We start from the raw sequence: 13,440 nt of genomic DNA, 5'->3' as shown, positions 1-13,440 counted from the left end.
GTGCCAAGAGATTTTGTCCTTAAAAGACTGAAAAGGCAATTCTATCAAGCTTCAATATATAATTAATTTTTTTACTTTCCAACTCTCAAACAAAATATTAAGATAAACAGCTTGACTTGGTACCAAGCATTGTTCATCACATGCTCTCCTCTACAATGCTACAGCTTTCACAGTTCTGTTTGTCTTGCATAATGTACCGTATGTGGGGCAGTGAATTACATTCCTTTCTAGGAGACCATGCTGAACTACTATTTCTTTCCCAGGACTCAGAGGTGAATAATTGCACCTGTCCTCCTTAAGCAGAAAAAGGACATTAAGTAGCAGCCAAATGGAAAGAAAGATTTTAAAAGAAAATCACTTTATAGTTTGGCAGGAAAACAACTCAATCCAACCTTTCACCCAGCTGTATACAATATGAGGATTTCTACTAGCACAGCTTCTGAAGAAAATTAAGTCTTCAAAGAGAGACTACCCTGATAACAAAGCAAAAATTGAGGTGCTTTCTAGAAGTTTAAGAGATCCTACTTTTAAAATAAATCATTGACAATACAAAAAGAAGAAAAAACGACCAGCTACTCATCTAAGTGTTTGTGGGCAAATGTTCTCATTTACATGATACAAAGAAATAAAGTAAAATGGGGAATCAAATAAAAAAAAATAAGATATGGCTTTTCCAAGACCACACAGAGATGCAGCACTAGAACCTAGCACAGACAGAAGTGAATATGCTGGGACTTCCTGACTACCTTGACACTTTGTCATAGACTCGTGGTATCATTTAGGTTGGGAAAGACAAAGTCCAACTGTGAAGACTTTACAACCATGCTGAATATAAAGGGGGGGTTTTGCTCTCCCTGACTGCAAGCACCTGGCAGAGAGATCTGCAGCAGCTCTGGTTTCAGCAGAGCAAGCCATGCTGGCAGGCATCCAGGGACGGGTCACCGGGGCAGAAGGACAGAGCCTCAAAAGAGCACTTGCCTTTGGTGCCAGGAAATTCCTAGCACCTGACCATTCCAGAGGGCTAATGCTCAAACAGATGAGAAAAAAGCATGAAAGGTGAAAATACTGTAGAGAATCTCTGCAAATACCTTTTTAATATTTCCAGAACCTTTCAATTTTTTTCCACTTGCATGAAAGCTGACTGTATACCCAAGGAAGACAGGTATTTGTACATAAGTGGAAAAATATTCTGCTCCTTGTGAAACCAAAAGGTAGTCAGTCTATTTGGCAAAATCCAGGCAGTCCATCTCACAGCTAAAAAAGTAAATGCCATGGAAAACTGCATTAAAATACTGACAGCCCCCAAATAAAATAAAAGCAGAAAAAAAGGAAACAAAGGACTGATGCCTTGAGGGGAGATGCCTTTGCAGAAAGCAAGCCTCTTTTCCCAAAAGCACAAATCTCTGTATTTGACATTCTCAATGAGAACCTGATACAGCATAGAAGAGAGACACGAGTGGAAAGCAAAGAACAAAACTTACCATACCTGCTTTCAGCTAGAAGTCCTGGGCTTCACTAAAACACCTCCATCACTTTATAGTTGCAGCTTTTAGAACAAAAGCAAACACTGCCTACTTACATACTTGGAAAAAATACAGAAAACAGCCTTGTTTGACAGATAAGGCACCAACTTGGAATGAATGAAAACCAAAGCTTACTGCCATTCTTTTCCTCCAAGAGCTGCATGACCTTAGATAGGATCCCTTTCAGTGCCACTAAAACCCTTCCTATTTTCTGTCCCATCTAGTTACCTGCCTTGGGATAGGGACTTTCTTTTACAGTATTTTGGTACAAATCTGAGGTCAATAGAGTCCTTATCAAGGAAAAAGTCAACACAGCACTGTGATGAGTTGTTCCCTGAATATCAGAAATAAATAAAGCCTGTTACTTTGTGGATCTCTGGTTTTCCCCTCAAAAACTCCAGCTCCCTCCTTCAAGAGTCATGCAGAAATACCTTCCACATGGTGCTTTCAGTTTCCCCAACATAAAGTTCTCCCTCAGTAACCTTCATCTTAAAACTGGCCAAAAGTAGAAAAATTAATGAAAAACTTGCCCAAGACAGGCACACGGATTACAGTGTCTCTCAGGTGTTTCTTTTAAAGGAAACCTAGCTAATACAAGCAAGAGAAAACATTTCAACAAAGGTGACAAAGATGAAAATTTAGATTGCTTAGCAAATTAAGCATGGTCATGCAAGGAACTCTACAATTTTGATCTGTTTTAGATCATGTGCTCTCAAAAGAATGTTTAAATCACTGGTGGAATATATGTCAGAAATCAGCAAGGGACAAATGATCTTTGGTCAGCATTTGGGTTTACAGTAAAGCAACATCTGAAATTTGTCAAGGGTAAAAAAACTGAAATGTCATCAAAAGAACATTTCAATTTTGACAAATCAATATTTCCCACAGACATGCATTTCTTCCATCTCCCTTTGTAAACAAAAGTCACTGTTGACAGTGCTGTTGAATAGCATCCCTGGTGTAAATAAATCCTCAAGGCAAGGAGGTAGGTCTAAGTGCAAGAGGAAAATTTCATTCCCTATGCCTTCACTGAATTGGGTGGGCTTATATTAAATCAATAACCCAAATTAAAATTAAGAGAGAAGAGAAGGAGTCCATCAGCAAAATTATTTGAAGTAGTATTTACTCACACTAGTCCAAAACTCTTCACCCTTGGAGGCCGCAATACAAGGAAGTTGCCTGAGCGTGTTAATTATTTAAAATGAAAGCAACACAGTTGCTGGACTTTTGAAATAATCAATCTTTCAAAAAGTGTCAGGTGTCTCCAACACATGTGACAGGTTGGCAGTTTGTAGCATCTACTGTCAAGCCCTAATACCAGGATTTTCTCTGGAGCCTGAAGGAACTCATCACCTTAACTAACAAATCCTAAAGACAACCTGTCTGGCTTACTGAAAATGAGATGGAGAAGCTAAATTAGAACCATACACCTCCTATTTGCTAAATTAAAGCAGAAAACCAAAACAAACACTGGAAGCGTGTATATACATATATATAGACACACATATTCATGAATACAGACATAAATACATATAGAGATATGTATAGGTAGATATATATCTGTAGCTGTAAATTATAGACACTAAGATCTGTATTTACTGCCTCCTACAAGCTTATTTTACAGTCTAAATTTAGGGAATTTTCTTCTCTTTCAAAAAAAAAATAGAAAAGAAAGAAAAAAGGCAGCATCTGGTTTGGGTTTTTAAAGTCTATTAAAAATATCATCTTTCTGTGTCTTCCACTTCAGCACTCAAGAATAAAAAATGTAGAACCAGCAAGAAAATTCCTGTATATAGAGTTTGTTTATAAACAAAAAATTCCCATCTCCAAAATGGTTGACTTTATTAGCACTTGGATGTGGTGAGAAACTTGGATGTGGTGAGCAGTAGTCATTTTACCAATAAATAAGTGCTGTGAATTTATAAGTACTTTCGGTAATTTCAAAGATTTCAATTATACTTCCCACAAAGAAATCTTTCTTCTTGAAAATAAGGGCAATAGTTATAAAGAGAGGATTTTTTTTCCAATCTTGCTAGCATTAATTGTTCAGAAAAAATATTTTGTCCTGTGTTTTATGCAGAAAATTTGACTTTTTTCTGTTAAATTACGCACAAGAAACAAATGAATAAAAGACATCAGCAAATATCAATCTACAAAATTCTTAACTTCATCTGTCAAGATTAAGAGAAACAATGACAAAACATAATATGTGTGATGTGTAAATGAGTAGAGGATACAGGAAAAAATAACATAAAAACAATGTTCATGCATAAAAACCAGAATTCTGAAACAAAATGCCTCTAAATTCACTAACATGGAACTTCTCCATTTCCCCAGACTTTCTGAAAAATATTTGTTGCAAGTCAGTTGAAGGGCTTTGTGTTATGAGTGCTCTCCATCCCCTCTGAGAGGCACTGCCCTTTTGGAGCAGGGCATTCAACTTCAAACTGTAATTGCCATCCATCAAAAGTACTCCAGAAAGGAAAAACTCACTTGGTCAACCTGAACCACCCATGGGCAGTGGCCTTTCACACACTCCACATTAGCCCTCCCAGATCTGGCAGGCAGCATCCACAGCACTGTCCCTTTGCAGGAGCCAAGCAGAGCCACAAGCAGCATTTAACACAATTATTACAGCATCATGTACACCTTTTTGAATGAAACTACTCTTAGAGGTAAAATACAGTAAACTACTTTGGCTAGAGTCAATTGCTGGTGAGTTTTCCCTACAACCCTTCACTAAAGTTCCATTTCAAAGCTTAACACACAAAACAAATATGCTGGATACCTCAAAGGCTGAATGTAAAACACATTGGTGGATTTTGTGATTTTTTTTTTTTAAAGGCCTGGCCAAGTTTTAATGGGCTGTCACACACGAATGATTATGAAAGCACTACAATGAACTGAGCTGATAAGCTGATCTGATTGGAATTAACTGCATGTGATTGCTGCTTTGAAAAGCTGGCCTAAAGAGGCAGCATTGAAAGCAATCTCACAAGTCACTGGTACCGCTTGCCTCAGCTATAAGTAAGCACAGATGGTGAGAAAAGTTAATTAAGAGACATATTTGTTTGGAGGTTTGAAATTTCCACCCTCTCTTCTCCAAAGAATCCAAGCCACAGTGAAAATGTGTTTTACGTTTGTGGCCTAATAAGTTCATGTTTTTGAGGCTCTGTTCCTGTAGATGGAGGTAATAGATAAACAGAATAAATAATTTATGTCAGCAGTTAGCATATGGATTTGCAGCTGAACACTAAGCTACTCATTGCACCTGATAGCTACAACATCTCGTCAATTAAAAATATTCCTTTTTCCACAATCCTTCATTACTTTTCTCCTAACTGCCACAGCCTCTCTCTCTTATACCACAACTGATACCTAGCAATGGAGATGTCATCCTTTTCATTCTCACTCTAATGACTGCCTCTTCATTTTACACTCTCACTTGTTCTTGCAGTATTTCATAAGGAAAACGTCAGCAATTACATAAAATAGCATCTGGTGATACACCTCTCTTTTACTTCCAGTTGGGAACTTTCTTTCCAGCCCGCACTTGATCTTTCCCAGATTAACTAATGGGCATCCGAAGCTGGGGCTATCATCAACTTTAGAAGATCAAAACACATCCTTTACACTTTATATACTGTAAGACTCTGACCAAAGTGACATCTGGCAGATATTTTGCTCAATGGTCTTTCAATGGTGTATGATTTCTTGGACCCATTTCCACTTTTTTTCATCTGTGGCTATTATAATGACAAGGGTCAGCAGCACCAAAGAAATACTGTCTCAAGAATGATAGGGAGCAATCTCACATGAAAGGCCTATGAAGGTAACAAAGGGTTAACACTAAGGACAGAGAAAACCAAGACTTCAGAACTTCAAGTATAATTGAGAGGTTTTTAGAGAGACACTTCCAATTCATGCCTACTGTACTATTTATTTCCTTTCCCATCATTGCTGATTATAAGAATGTGCATGTGTAAAAAGAAGTTTCTTCCTCTCTAATCAGACCACCTCTACTCCACGAATCCACAATCCACTGTTCGTGACATTACAAAATGAATCAGGCAGGAGGCTCAAGTCAGATCAAAAAGTGACAGCTTTTGTTTAAACAGATATCTCGGAAATTAGTGATGACAGTATTATACCGCATAAGCATTTCACTCTTAGCACTGTCTCATTCTCTAAGAGAGGTGCGACAGAATTACTCACTGGAAAGATCTTAGTATTATAAAAAAACAAACCGAACTTGACTGCTGATCCGTTCTACTTATATTTCTAGAGAAATAAAGGTCTGTTTTGAATAGGACACCCATGCTAAGTATTGAATACTTCCTGATTTTAAGGAAAGATGCTTCTTAAAACATTATGTCTGCATTAAAGTGTATGGTCACATCATTTATGGTCTGTCTTATGAATTTGGTATACATCAGTAAATTGCTTCTATCAGTCTTATTTTGCTGTTATAGAACCAACTCTGAGTGGAGCATTACACTTACAAAAATGTGTTCCCTAATTAGGTTTACATTTCAGAGAACAGGATGACATCAGAAAACTAGAGAGTGACAACCAACTCCATCCCTGCACTGACAACCTTCCTACATTATTCTGCAAAGATTTTAGCCAAAAGCTTGATCTGTGTTATATATATATAAATATACATATACTTAAAACGAATAATTTAGCCATTATATATATGTATAAATAAAAATTGATAATTGTATCTCACATCCCCAGGTGGTCCCTAAACATTGTACTACCTAATCACATAAAAATGGGAGGTTTTCTAATTTTATAAACATATACAAAATAAGTTGTTAAAACAGTCAATCACTGGGAGCTCACTACAGATGTTAATCCAATTTGTGTGGTAATGATCAGAACAGTCAGTTTACATAAAGCATTACAGCTGTGCAATGCTGCAGTCCGGCAGTTCTGTCATCAGCAATGAGGTTTACCTATCTGGAACTGGAAATTTTTCCGATAGACTCTGCATAGTCATGCTGACAGTGAGTAAGCCCTTCCATTAGAGTTGTCCACTGTGACAGCCTTGCTCCCTTTCTGCTTTTCTGTCCAAGGATCAACAGTGGAAATGTGAAAAAGGAGCCACAGCTCCTTCTACTGGGTTTTAAGATTTCTAAGATTAAAGATTTGAGATCCTACTTGGGCTCGGAGAAGTGAGTGGAAGAATGCCAGTAGTGTCTCATAGCACTCTGCATCACATTTTTTTTTAATTCTGCTTTTCACATTCCAACTAACAGCATAATTTCAGAAGCAATCACACATTTAAAGAAGCCGTAGAAAGAAGTCTGGGGACAGGCTGTTGGAATGGGGACTGCTAAGCAAAATGATTGTCTGATCCATATATGACATCGCAGCTGTAACATCTTGTAAACATTATGGGTAGAACTCCAAATAATAACTCTACAGATTTAACCAATCATGCTTTGAAGGCTGTCACTGATCTAGTGGAGCATGACCAAATCCTGTTAAGAGTGCAGAATAGATTCTAGCTGAACGTTTTACAGACGCTGGGTTGGGTATCTAGATAAGGATTTCAAAGACATCACACATGCTACAGAGATGTCTGCACATGGAGAAATTATTACATGCAACTAAATTCGTCATCCTGTGGGCATACAACAAAGGTTTCAAACCCTGCAGGGTAACACACTCTGTAACAGTTCTGTCTGCTTCATCAGAGAGTATCACACGGCCAAATTCCTTCATAAGGACTGACTTTTACAGAGGTGAGCATGGCAGGTATCTGAGGCTGCTACATGAATATCCAAGAAAGGCATAAGAGACTCTCTTACAATTTCAGCTGCAATAGTCCAAAGCTGATGAGATCTGTGTTTGTTTGCCCACTTTACATCTGTATTTCTTTAAAATGACAGCAGAGTCTAAGCAGTCATTTGTTAGAGTTAATTCAATGGACAAGATTTCTGAAGATCTGTGAAATTTTATCATCTTTCCAGCAAAATGTGGAGAAAGGGAAATGAAGTGAGTCTTTCAGACTTTTGAAAAAGCACAAGTAGGAAGCTTGTGTAGATGTGAAAGTGCCCACAGGGCACTATCACTCAAAGGTTCCTATCTTGCCCAGCAGGGATAATCATAATTACTTTGTCTATTTTTTATCTTCCTGTGTGAAGGAAGTTCAAGAGAAAAGCATGTTACATGACTAGGTATCTTCTCCTATTCTGAGCACTACCTGCTGTATTTTTCTGGCTGCCAGCCTCTGAATGTGAATGCCAGGGGAATTTTGAGCTCCTAATATCAAAAAATCATTTACTATGTAAGGACCATCTACCACATTATCATTTATATTAGTATACACAGATCCTGCAGGGTATCCTGCTTCCCAGTATAGCTAGAAATTAGCACCTTCTTGTTTGTTCAAAAACTGCACTGTACTGTTGACTGGGATGATATACAGTCTGTTTTTCCCTTAGATAACTCAAGAGCTGAAAAATTACCCTGTTTAAACAAACTTCCTGTTCTTTTCTTTCTTAGGGTGGAAAGACTGCTTTTAATCAATGATTGTAGCACTATGGAAGAGAGATGCCAAGTGTGCTCTCTGATAAAACAAAATAAAAACCCCACCTTTGGCTCCAACATATTTCTCAGGACCAGCCAGAGTCATAAGGGTCTCTCAACATTGCACTTTGTACAATATTTTTGCTTTCATTTAGATGAAAAAAAAAAAAAAAAAAGAATTAGAGGATTGATATTTTTTTTTTTTGGTTACATTTGGCCCAATTAAAATGAATCTTTTTTTGTCTCCTTCAGCTTTTCTCCAAACAGTAGAGAAATCCAAAGCTTTTCTCTTGGCATTATCTTTGGGGACTAATATCTTTAAGTACTTCAAGGGCAGATCCAACTCCCTGATATTCGTCTGCCCTGAACTTGCAAAGCACTTGTAAGTTTGTTAGCCTCCACAGTGTCAAGGAACTGCAATGATCTTTAGACATATTCCATGTGGGAGGTTTTGCAGAAACAGCTTCATACAGCTCTACAACCTACAACTTGTTCTGGTGAACCTGTGTCAGATGAGGGCAAATAAAATCCTCTGAAGTAAAGCAGATATCCAGTTGAGCATGTAATACTGGAAGATTCACGAATAAAGGAGCTCCCCTGTATCCAGCTTTTATTGTTGTCATTTGTCATAAAAAAGTTGCTTTGAGCCCAGATTAGACAAAAGCAAGTTAGAAACAGCAACCAGACCAATCCTAACTTTATCATGTACAATGAAACAGATATTAAAGCAAATATTAAGGCATCATTTTTTTCTTGGAAACCTGAACTTCATTTGATGCTGCAGGAGCAAGGAGCTGAGATTGCTGGAGGGCCTTGCCCAGGCCCAGCTTATGGACTTACCCTCAGAGAATGCAGAAGTAGGGAAGGTATGGAAAAAGTGTGTGATCACTGTGGTAGGCAGCTAACCTGTTACAGCTTCTTACCACCAGCTTAAGAAATCTGTCCAATCTCTGCTGATTAGCACTGCAACAGAGCTCCTCAGATGAACAGGAGCTAAGAAATGTGCCAAGTTTTGTAAACATTTGAACCCAGGGACACTGAGTGCAGGACTAATCAACCAATCTGCACAAAAGTTTGTACAATTCTGCAAATTCTAAAATCTCTACCTTCCAGTAATCAGATAAATTAACTTCCAGACTGATGTATCATTTCCAGTGACTACATATTAAGATGTTCAGTGAAAACAAATATTGTACAGATTGTATATGTACAACATACAGATATTGAATTACAATTGTAGTGGAGGTACCCTCAACTTCAGCCTAAACAAAGGAAAGAGGAACTGTGGAAGCAGCTTGAAAAAGACTGAAATTTCAATTCAATTTTTAAGCTCTCCTCCAGGAAGTACAGCATTCTTCTTGTATGCTCTTTTGCTTAGCAGAGTCAAAGCTTGACTCACAGAGGGGGTAGTGTTTATTCTAAATGATCAAAGTTAAGGAGCAGTTTATGATTTGGATACCCACAGTTTAAGATAAATTAAGCTGTACAGGGACTCTTTTTGACCCATCATTCTAAAGGAAAATATCTGTGCCCTTCTGATGTCAAATACCTTTTATTTCTTCACAACAGTTTTTATCATTTTCAATGACACCATAATGGAAGTGAGCAAACAGAAGAATCCATAGAGATGTTTGATTTATTCTGAGAACTCACCACCTCAGAAAAGAGATAAGATTTTACAAATTTATTCCTCTCCTTTATTTCAATTACCATGTTAATGTTTGAGACAATTCCTAACCCAAACTTCTGGCCAGAAGTCTGTTGGCAGGTAAGATAGAAATCTAAATCAAATCACAAAGAGCTTGCATGGCACAATTTCTATTCTGTACCAAAAGCTGCACTTTCCCATTTCCCTCCTGGAATTCACTATAGGATGGCAAAACTTCATTATGTACACACGGCAGGAGGTTAAGATGCTTTGTCCTTTAAGGAGTTCTATAACCAAATGTCCAAAGCTAAGTTCAAGTCTAAACATTAAAACAACAAAGTGTGTAGTGGTGAAAAAAGGAAGATTGCTTACGCTAATGAGATCCTCCCCTGTTAACTCTCTCAGGGTCTTTCAAAACCACAAACTACAAGAATGAAAGGGCTCTGCTATAAGCAGTCAACAATACCAATATGACAAAACTCACCATCAGCCTGTAGTTGTGACCCTTTCATGACTGTCAAATTAAAACACACAATGACACTGAGTCACCCCTCCCCATTCTTTCTGGCCACCAGTTCATGCAATTACAGAAGACCAGTAGTCTTTGCTTAGCAACAAGATTGCATGTTCACCACTGATCACATTAATGATAAAGTAGTGAGTCTAAACAAATCTAATGATGAGAAGAGATGCTCTCCTTCTCTGACTAATCCATACAAAATGTCTGACATAGAAAGAATAATTCATTCATCTTACAGGCTCTCTAGAAACAGAAATGAGGCCATCTGTAATACTGCTTTTCAGACCTTTTCTCTGACACCAAAACCCAGGCATACAACAATAATTTCATGCAAGGAGAAGGAATACTAAATTTACAAAAATGCATGTATTTGTACTGAGCCATAAAACTTTCACATTTGCTCATTCTCATTTTTTTTTAGAGTTAGGGTTAGCACACGTGAGCTGTTCTGATTGCCATGGGACATAAAGAGCGCTGGAGAAGGGTGCTGAACCGTCAGCCCCTGAGTGCCTCCCCCTCCCAGGGAATCACAGAGCTCATTTAGGTAACTGCAGAAAAGGTTTTCATTACTTACAGCAGGATGTCCAGCACAGTAGGTGTAGCTAGCATGAGACTGGTAGTGCAAGCTTGCTCTTGGAAAGGTGTATGTATTCCAAGCAGGTTGGCTGCTATTCCACTGGGAGCTAAAGCCAGGGCTCATGGTCACTCTCGATTTACTGTTTTGGTACGTTCTCACTGTGGAGCTGGACTATCAAAAAAGAAAGAAATGCAACGTAAAAATAGCTTTTAGGGTAGAATACAAACAATGCAACTATAAATCATCATTGTGCATACATATAATGCCATATGGTCTGGAACTAACTTGAATGTTTCCTATAAGGAGCTGGGAAAAGCAAAAATGGATTCCACCAAAGACATCGGTGAAAGAGCTATGTCACTGTAATGCCCAAAAGGAAGACTGATGGCTGTTAGATTTCAGGCTGGGATATAAATCAAATGGAGAATTGATAAGTGATAGAAGTAAGGGGATGTTCTAAAAATGTGTAGAAGGTGAAATCCCAAGATTAATCGTAGAAACTTCCATTTTTTTTTAATTATATTGACGTTTATTGAACAACTGATCAGCTATGGCCATTTTACAGTAAATGGCAGTTTGGGGCCAATGTTTAGATGTATTTCTTCAAGATTTGAAATCCCATCTAGTGGCTAGCTAAGGCCAAGCCATCACAAAGCTGCATTTCACATATGCAAACTTCTAAGCACACTATGAAATCTCATGACAGGTTTTAATTACCCAGAAAAAAAATTCCAAAATCTTGATTTTTTTTTTTTTTTTTAATTCAATAATTTCATCTGAAAGTAACCTGGACTACAGATATGTAATTCACATGCATTCTTTCTGTCCTTCTCTCATTTTACTTTAATTCCAGCTTTCTGCTTCTAGTCCTTGTTTTGTAAAAAATATTCCTAATAAACATCTGCACTGTTAGGGGTGGTTTATTAGGGCAGCAAAAAAACAATTTCAAAAGAGTAAAAGATGCATAGGAGTGGATGCATTTTTAGCAGGTATTTAGGTTGGTCTTCAAAGACATGCAAATGTACTTTTTACTCCATATTCTGCTCTTCATTTGGGTTTTGCTTGCTTTCTTTTTATTGGCAAAGGTGTTCTAAATTTCCCATGCAAATTTACCCCAACTAATTGTAATTATTATAAAACTAAACCTGTTCTTTTCAGAGCATTAAATTTACAGTGACCTTGTTAATACAGTGAAAGCTCAAGAAATACAAACACAAATAATATTTCTTAGAAATGCTTAAAATGTCCCTGTTAGCAAATTGATGCTATCAATTTCAAAAGCTATACTCAAGAATGACACTTCATTTATTTTTACCCTCCTTTCAAAGACAACTTTTATACATCATATGTGTAGCATTAACCAAATATCAATATGGGCCACCATCAAACAAGGTGTTTCACACGATCCAAGACCATCCTTACCCTGAAGTGCTTACAAGATAAATGAGAAGGTCAGGGAAAGGATAAAAAAGCAGAGTCTGGTGTAGAAGCATGGAAAACAGCTTCATAAACATGACTTTCAGTTTAATTTCAGTGCTTCAGCTCAGTTTCATCAGGAGAGAATTAGAGAAATGGAAGGAAAACAGGACAGAGAGAAGACATACAAAAAGGTTTCAAGGACATATTCTAGCTGTAAAAATACAGACCCTGTAGTCTTTCCTGTTTTTAATACTGTATTTACATGAGCTGGTCGCAGAAACCACAGGCCATGCTGGCATGGGCTGAACATGCCCGCTTTATTTCATTTAATTTTCAAAAGTTTAAGTACACAAAGTTTGCCTCACTTATCAATTGCTGTATAAACTTTAAGTTCAAGAAAAGGCCAACTGACTTCCTGCATGTGTTTATTTCCTGTGCCGCCGATTAGGAAGCCTGAAAAGAGCAGTTTCCGCTCACCAGCTCTCAATATCTCGACGGATTCGCCTCCCGCCCCCACCCCTGGGATTCCTGCGGTGTGATTTCTAAAGATTTAACTTACGACTAGCTGAACACAAAGCGTATGAATGAACACTAAAACCCACACTAAACTCTCATTAGTCACTGTGTGTGACAAGTGGTTACTTTGTTCTTACAAAAGGCTTTAGGAGAAAAAATATATCTGCCCCTACAGTTAAAGGGGCTTATTTGAAATAAAACTTTTAGTATGAATTTAAATCATGACAAATCAAAGGAAAGTGGATATAGCTACAGCTAGGAAAAAAAAAAAAAACAAAAAAAAAAACCAGAGGAGTTTCAATGCGGGGTTTTTTCTTTTTTTTTTTTTTTTTTTTTTCCCCTTTTACCCTCTTTCCCCAAGGAGCAGAGACTGCATTCTCTTTCCTTTGACGTATTACTTATCTTCCAGATCACTCCTCAAAGACAAATCATTCTTTCTGGGCCCTGAAAACTTGCTTCTACATAAGAGATGAAGGCTAAGTTTTGTTTCAGCCAGATCAAGTAGGTTTTTAGCCATAACGTACTTCTCCATGTACATCTCTCCCCTTTATAAACATCAGATGTTTAAGTGTGGCTGCATATTAACTTCTCTTAAGAAGTTGATCCCACATCAAATATTCTGTGAACATTGAGCTATTCTATCCTAATAATAACTTTGCTTCTTCCTATTATTTCCGATGGGTTTTCATTGTATGGA

At 37.6% G+C, this 13,440-nt stretch overlaps 1 protein-coding gene across 20 annotated transcripts in view; it reads right to left on the bottom strand.

Annotated features, from left to right (window-relative positions):
* RBMS3 (RNA binding motif single stranded interacting protein 3) overlaps positions 1-13,440 on the bottom strand; it is a 711,765-nt gene that overhangs the window by 483,342 nt on the left and 214,983 nt on the right. For 17 of the 20 annotated variants that reach the window (XM_069007351.1, XM_069007350.1, XM_069007366.1 and 14 more), the window contains one exon: positions 10,806-10,979. In XM_069007351.1, coding sequence (XP_068863452.1) covers positions 10,806-10,979 — 174 coding nt within the window. The remainder of the gene's footprint in view (positions 1-10,805; positions 10,980-13,440) is intronic. The other 3 variants (XM_069007373.1, XM_069007372.1, XM_069007355.1) reach the window with 1 other exon arrangement.

This window comes from Aphelocoma coerulescens, chromosome 2 (assembly GCF_041296385.1).
Source record: "Aphelocoma coerulescens isolate FSJ_1873_10779 chromosome 2, UR_Acoe_1.0, whole genome shotgun sequence".
Lineage (NCBI taxonomy): Eukaryota > Metazoa > Chordata > Aves > Passeriformes > Corvidae > Aphelocoma > Aphelocoma coerulescens.
The sequence above is the reverse complement of the archived record's forward strand: the minus strand, read 5'-3'. Positions and strand labels throughout refer to the sequence as shown.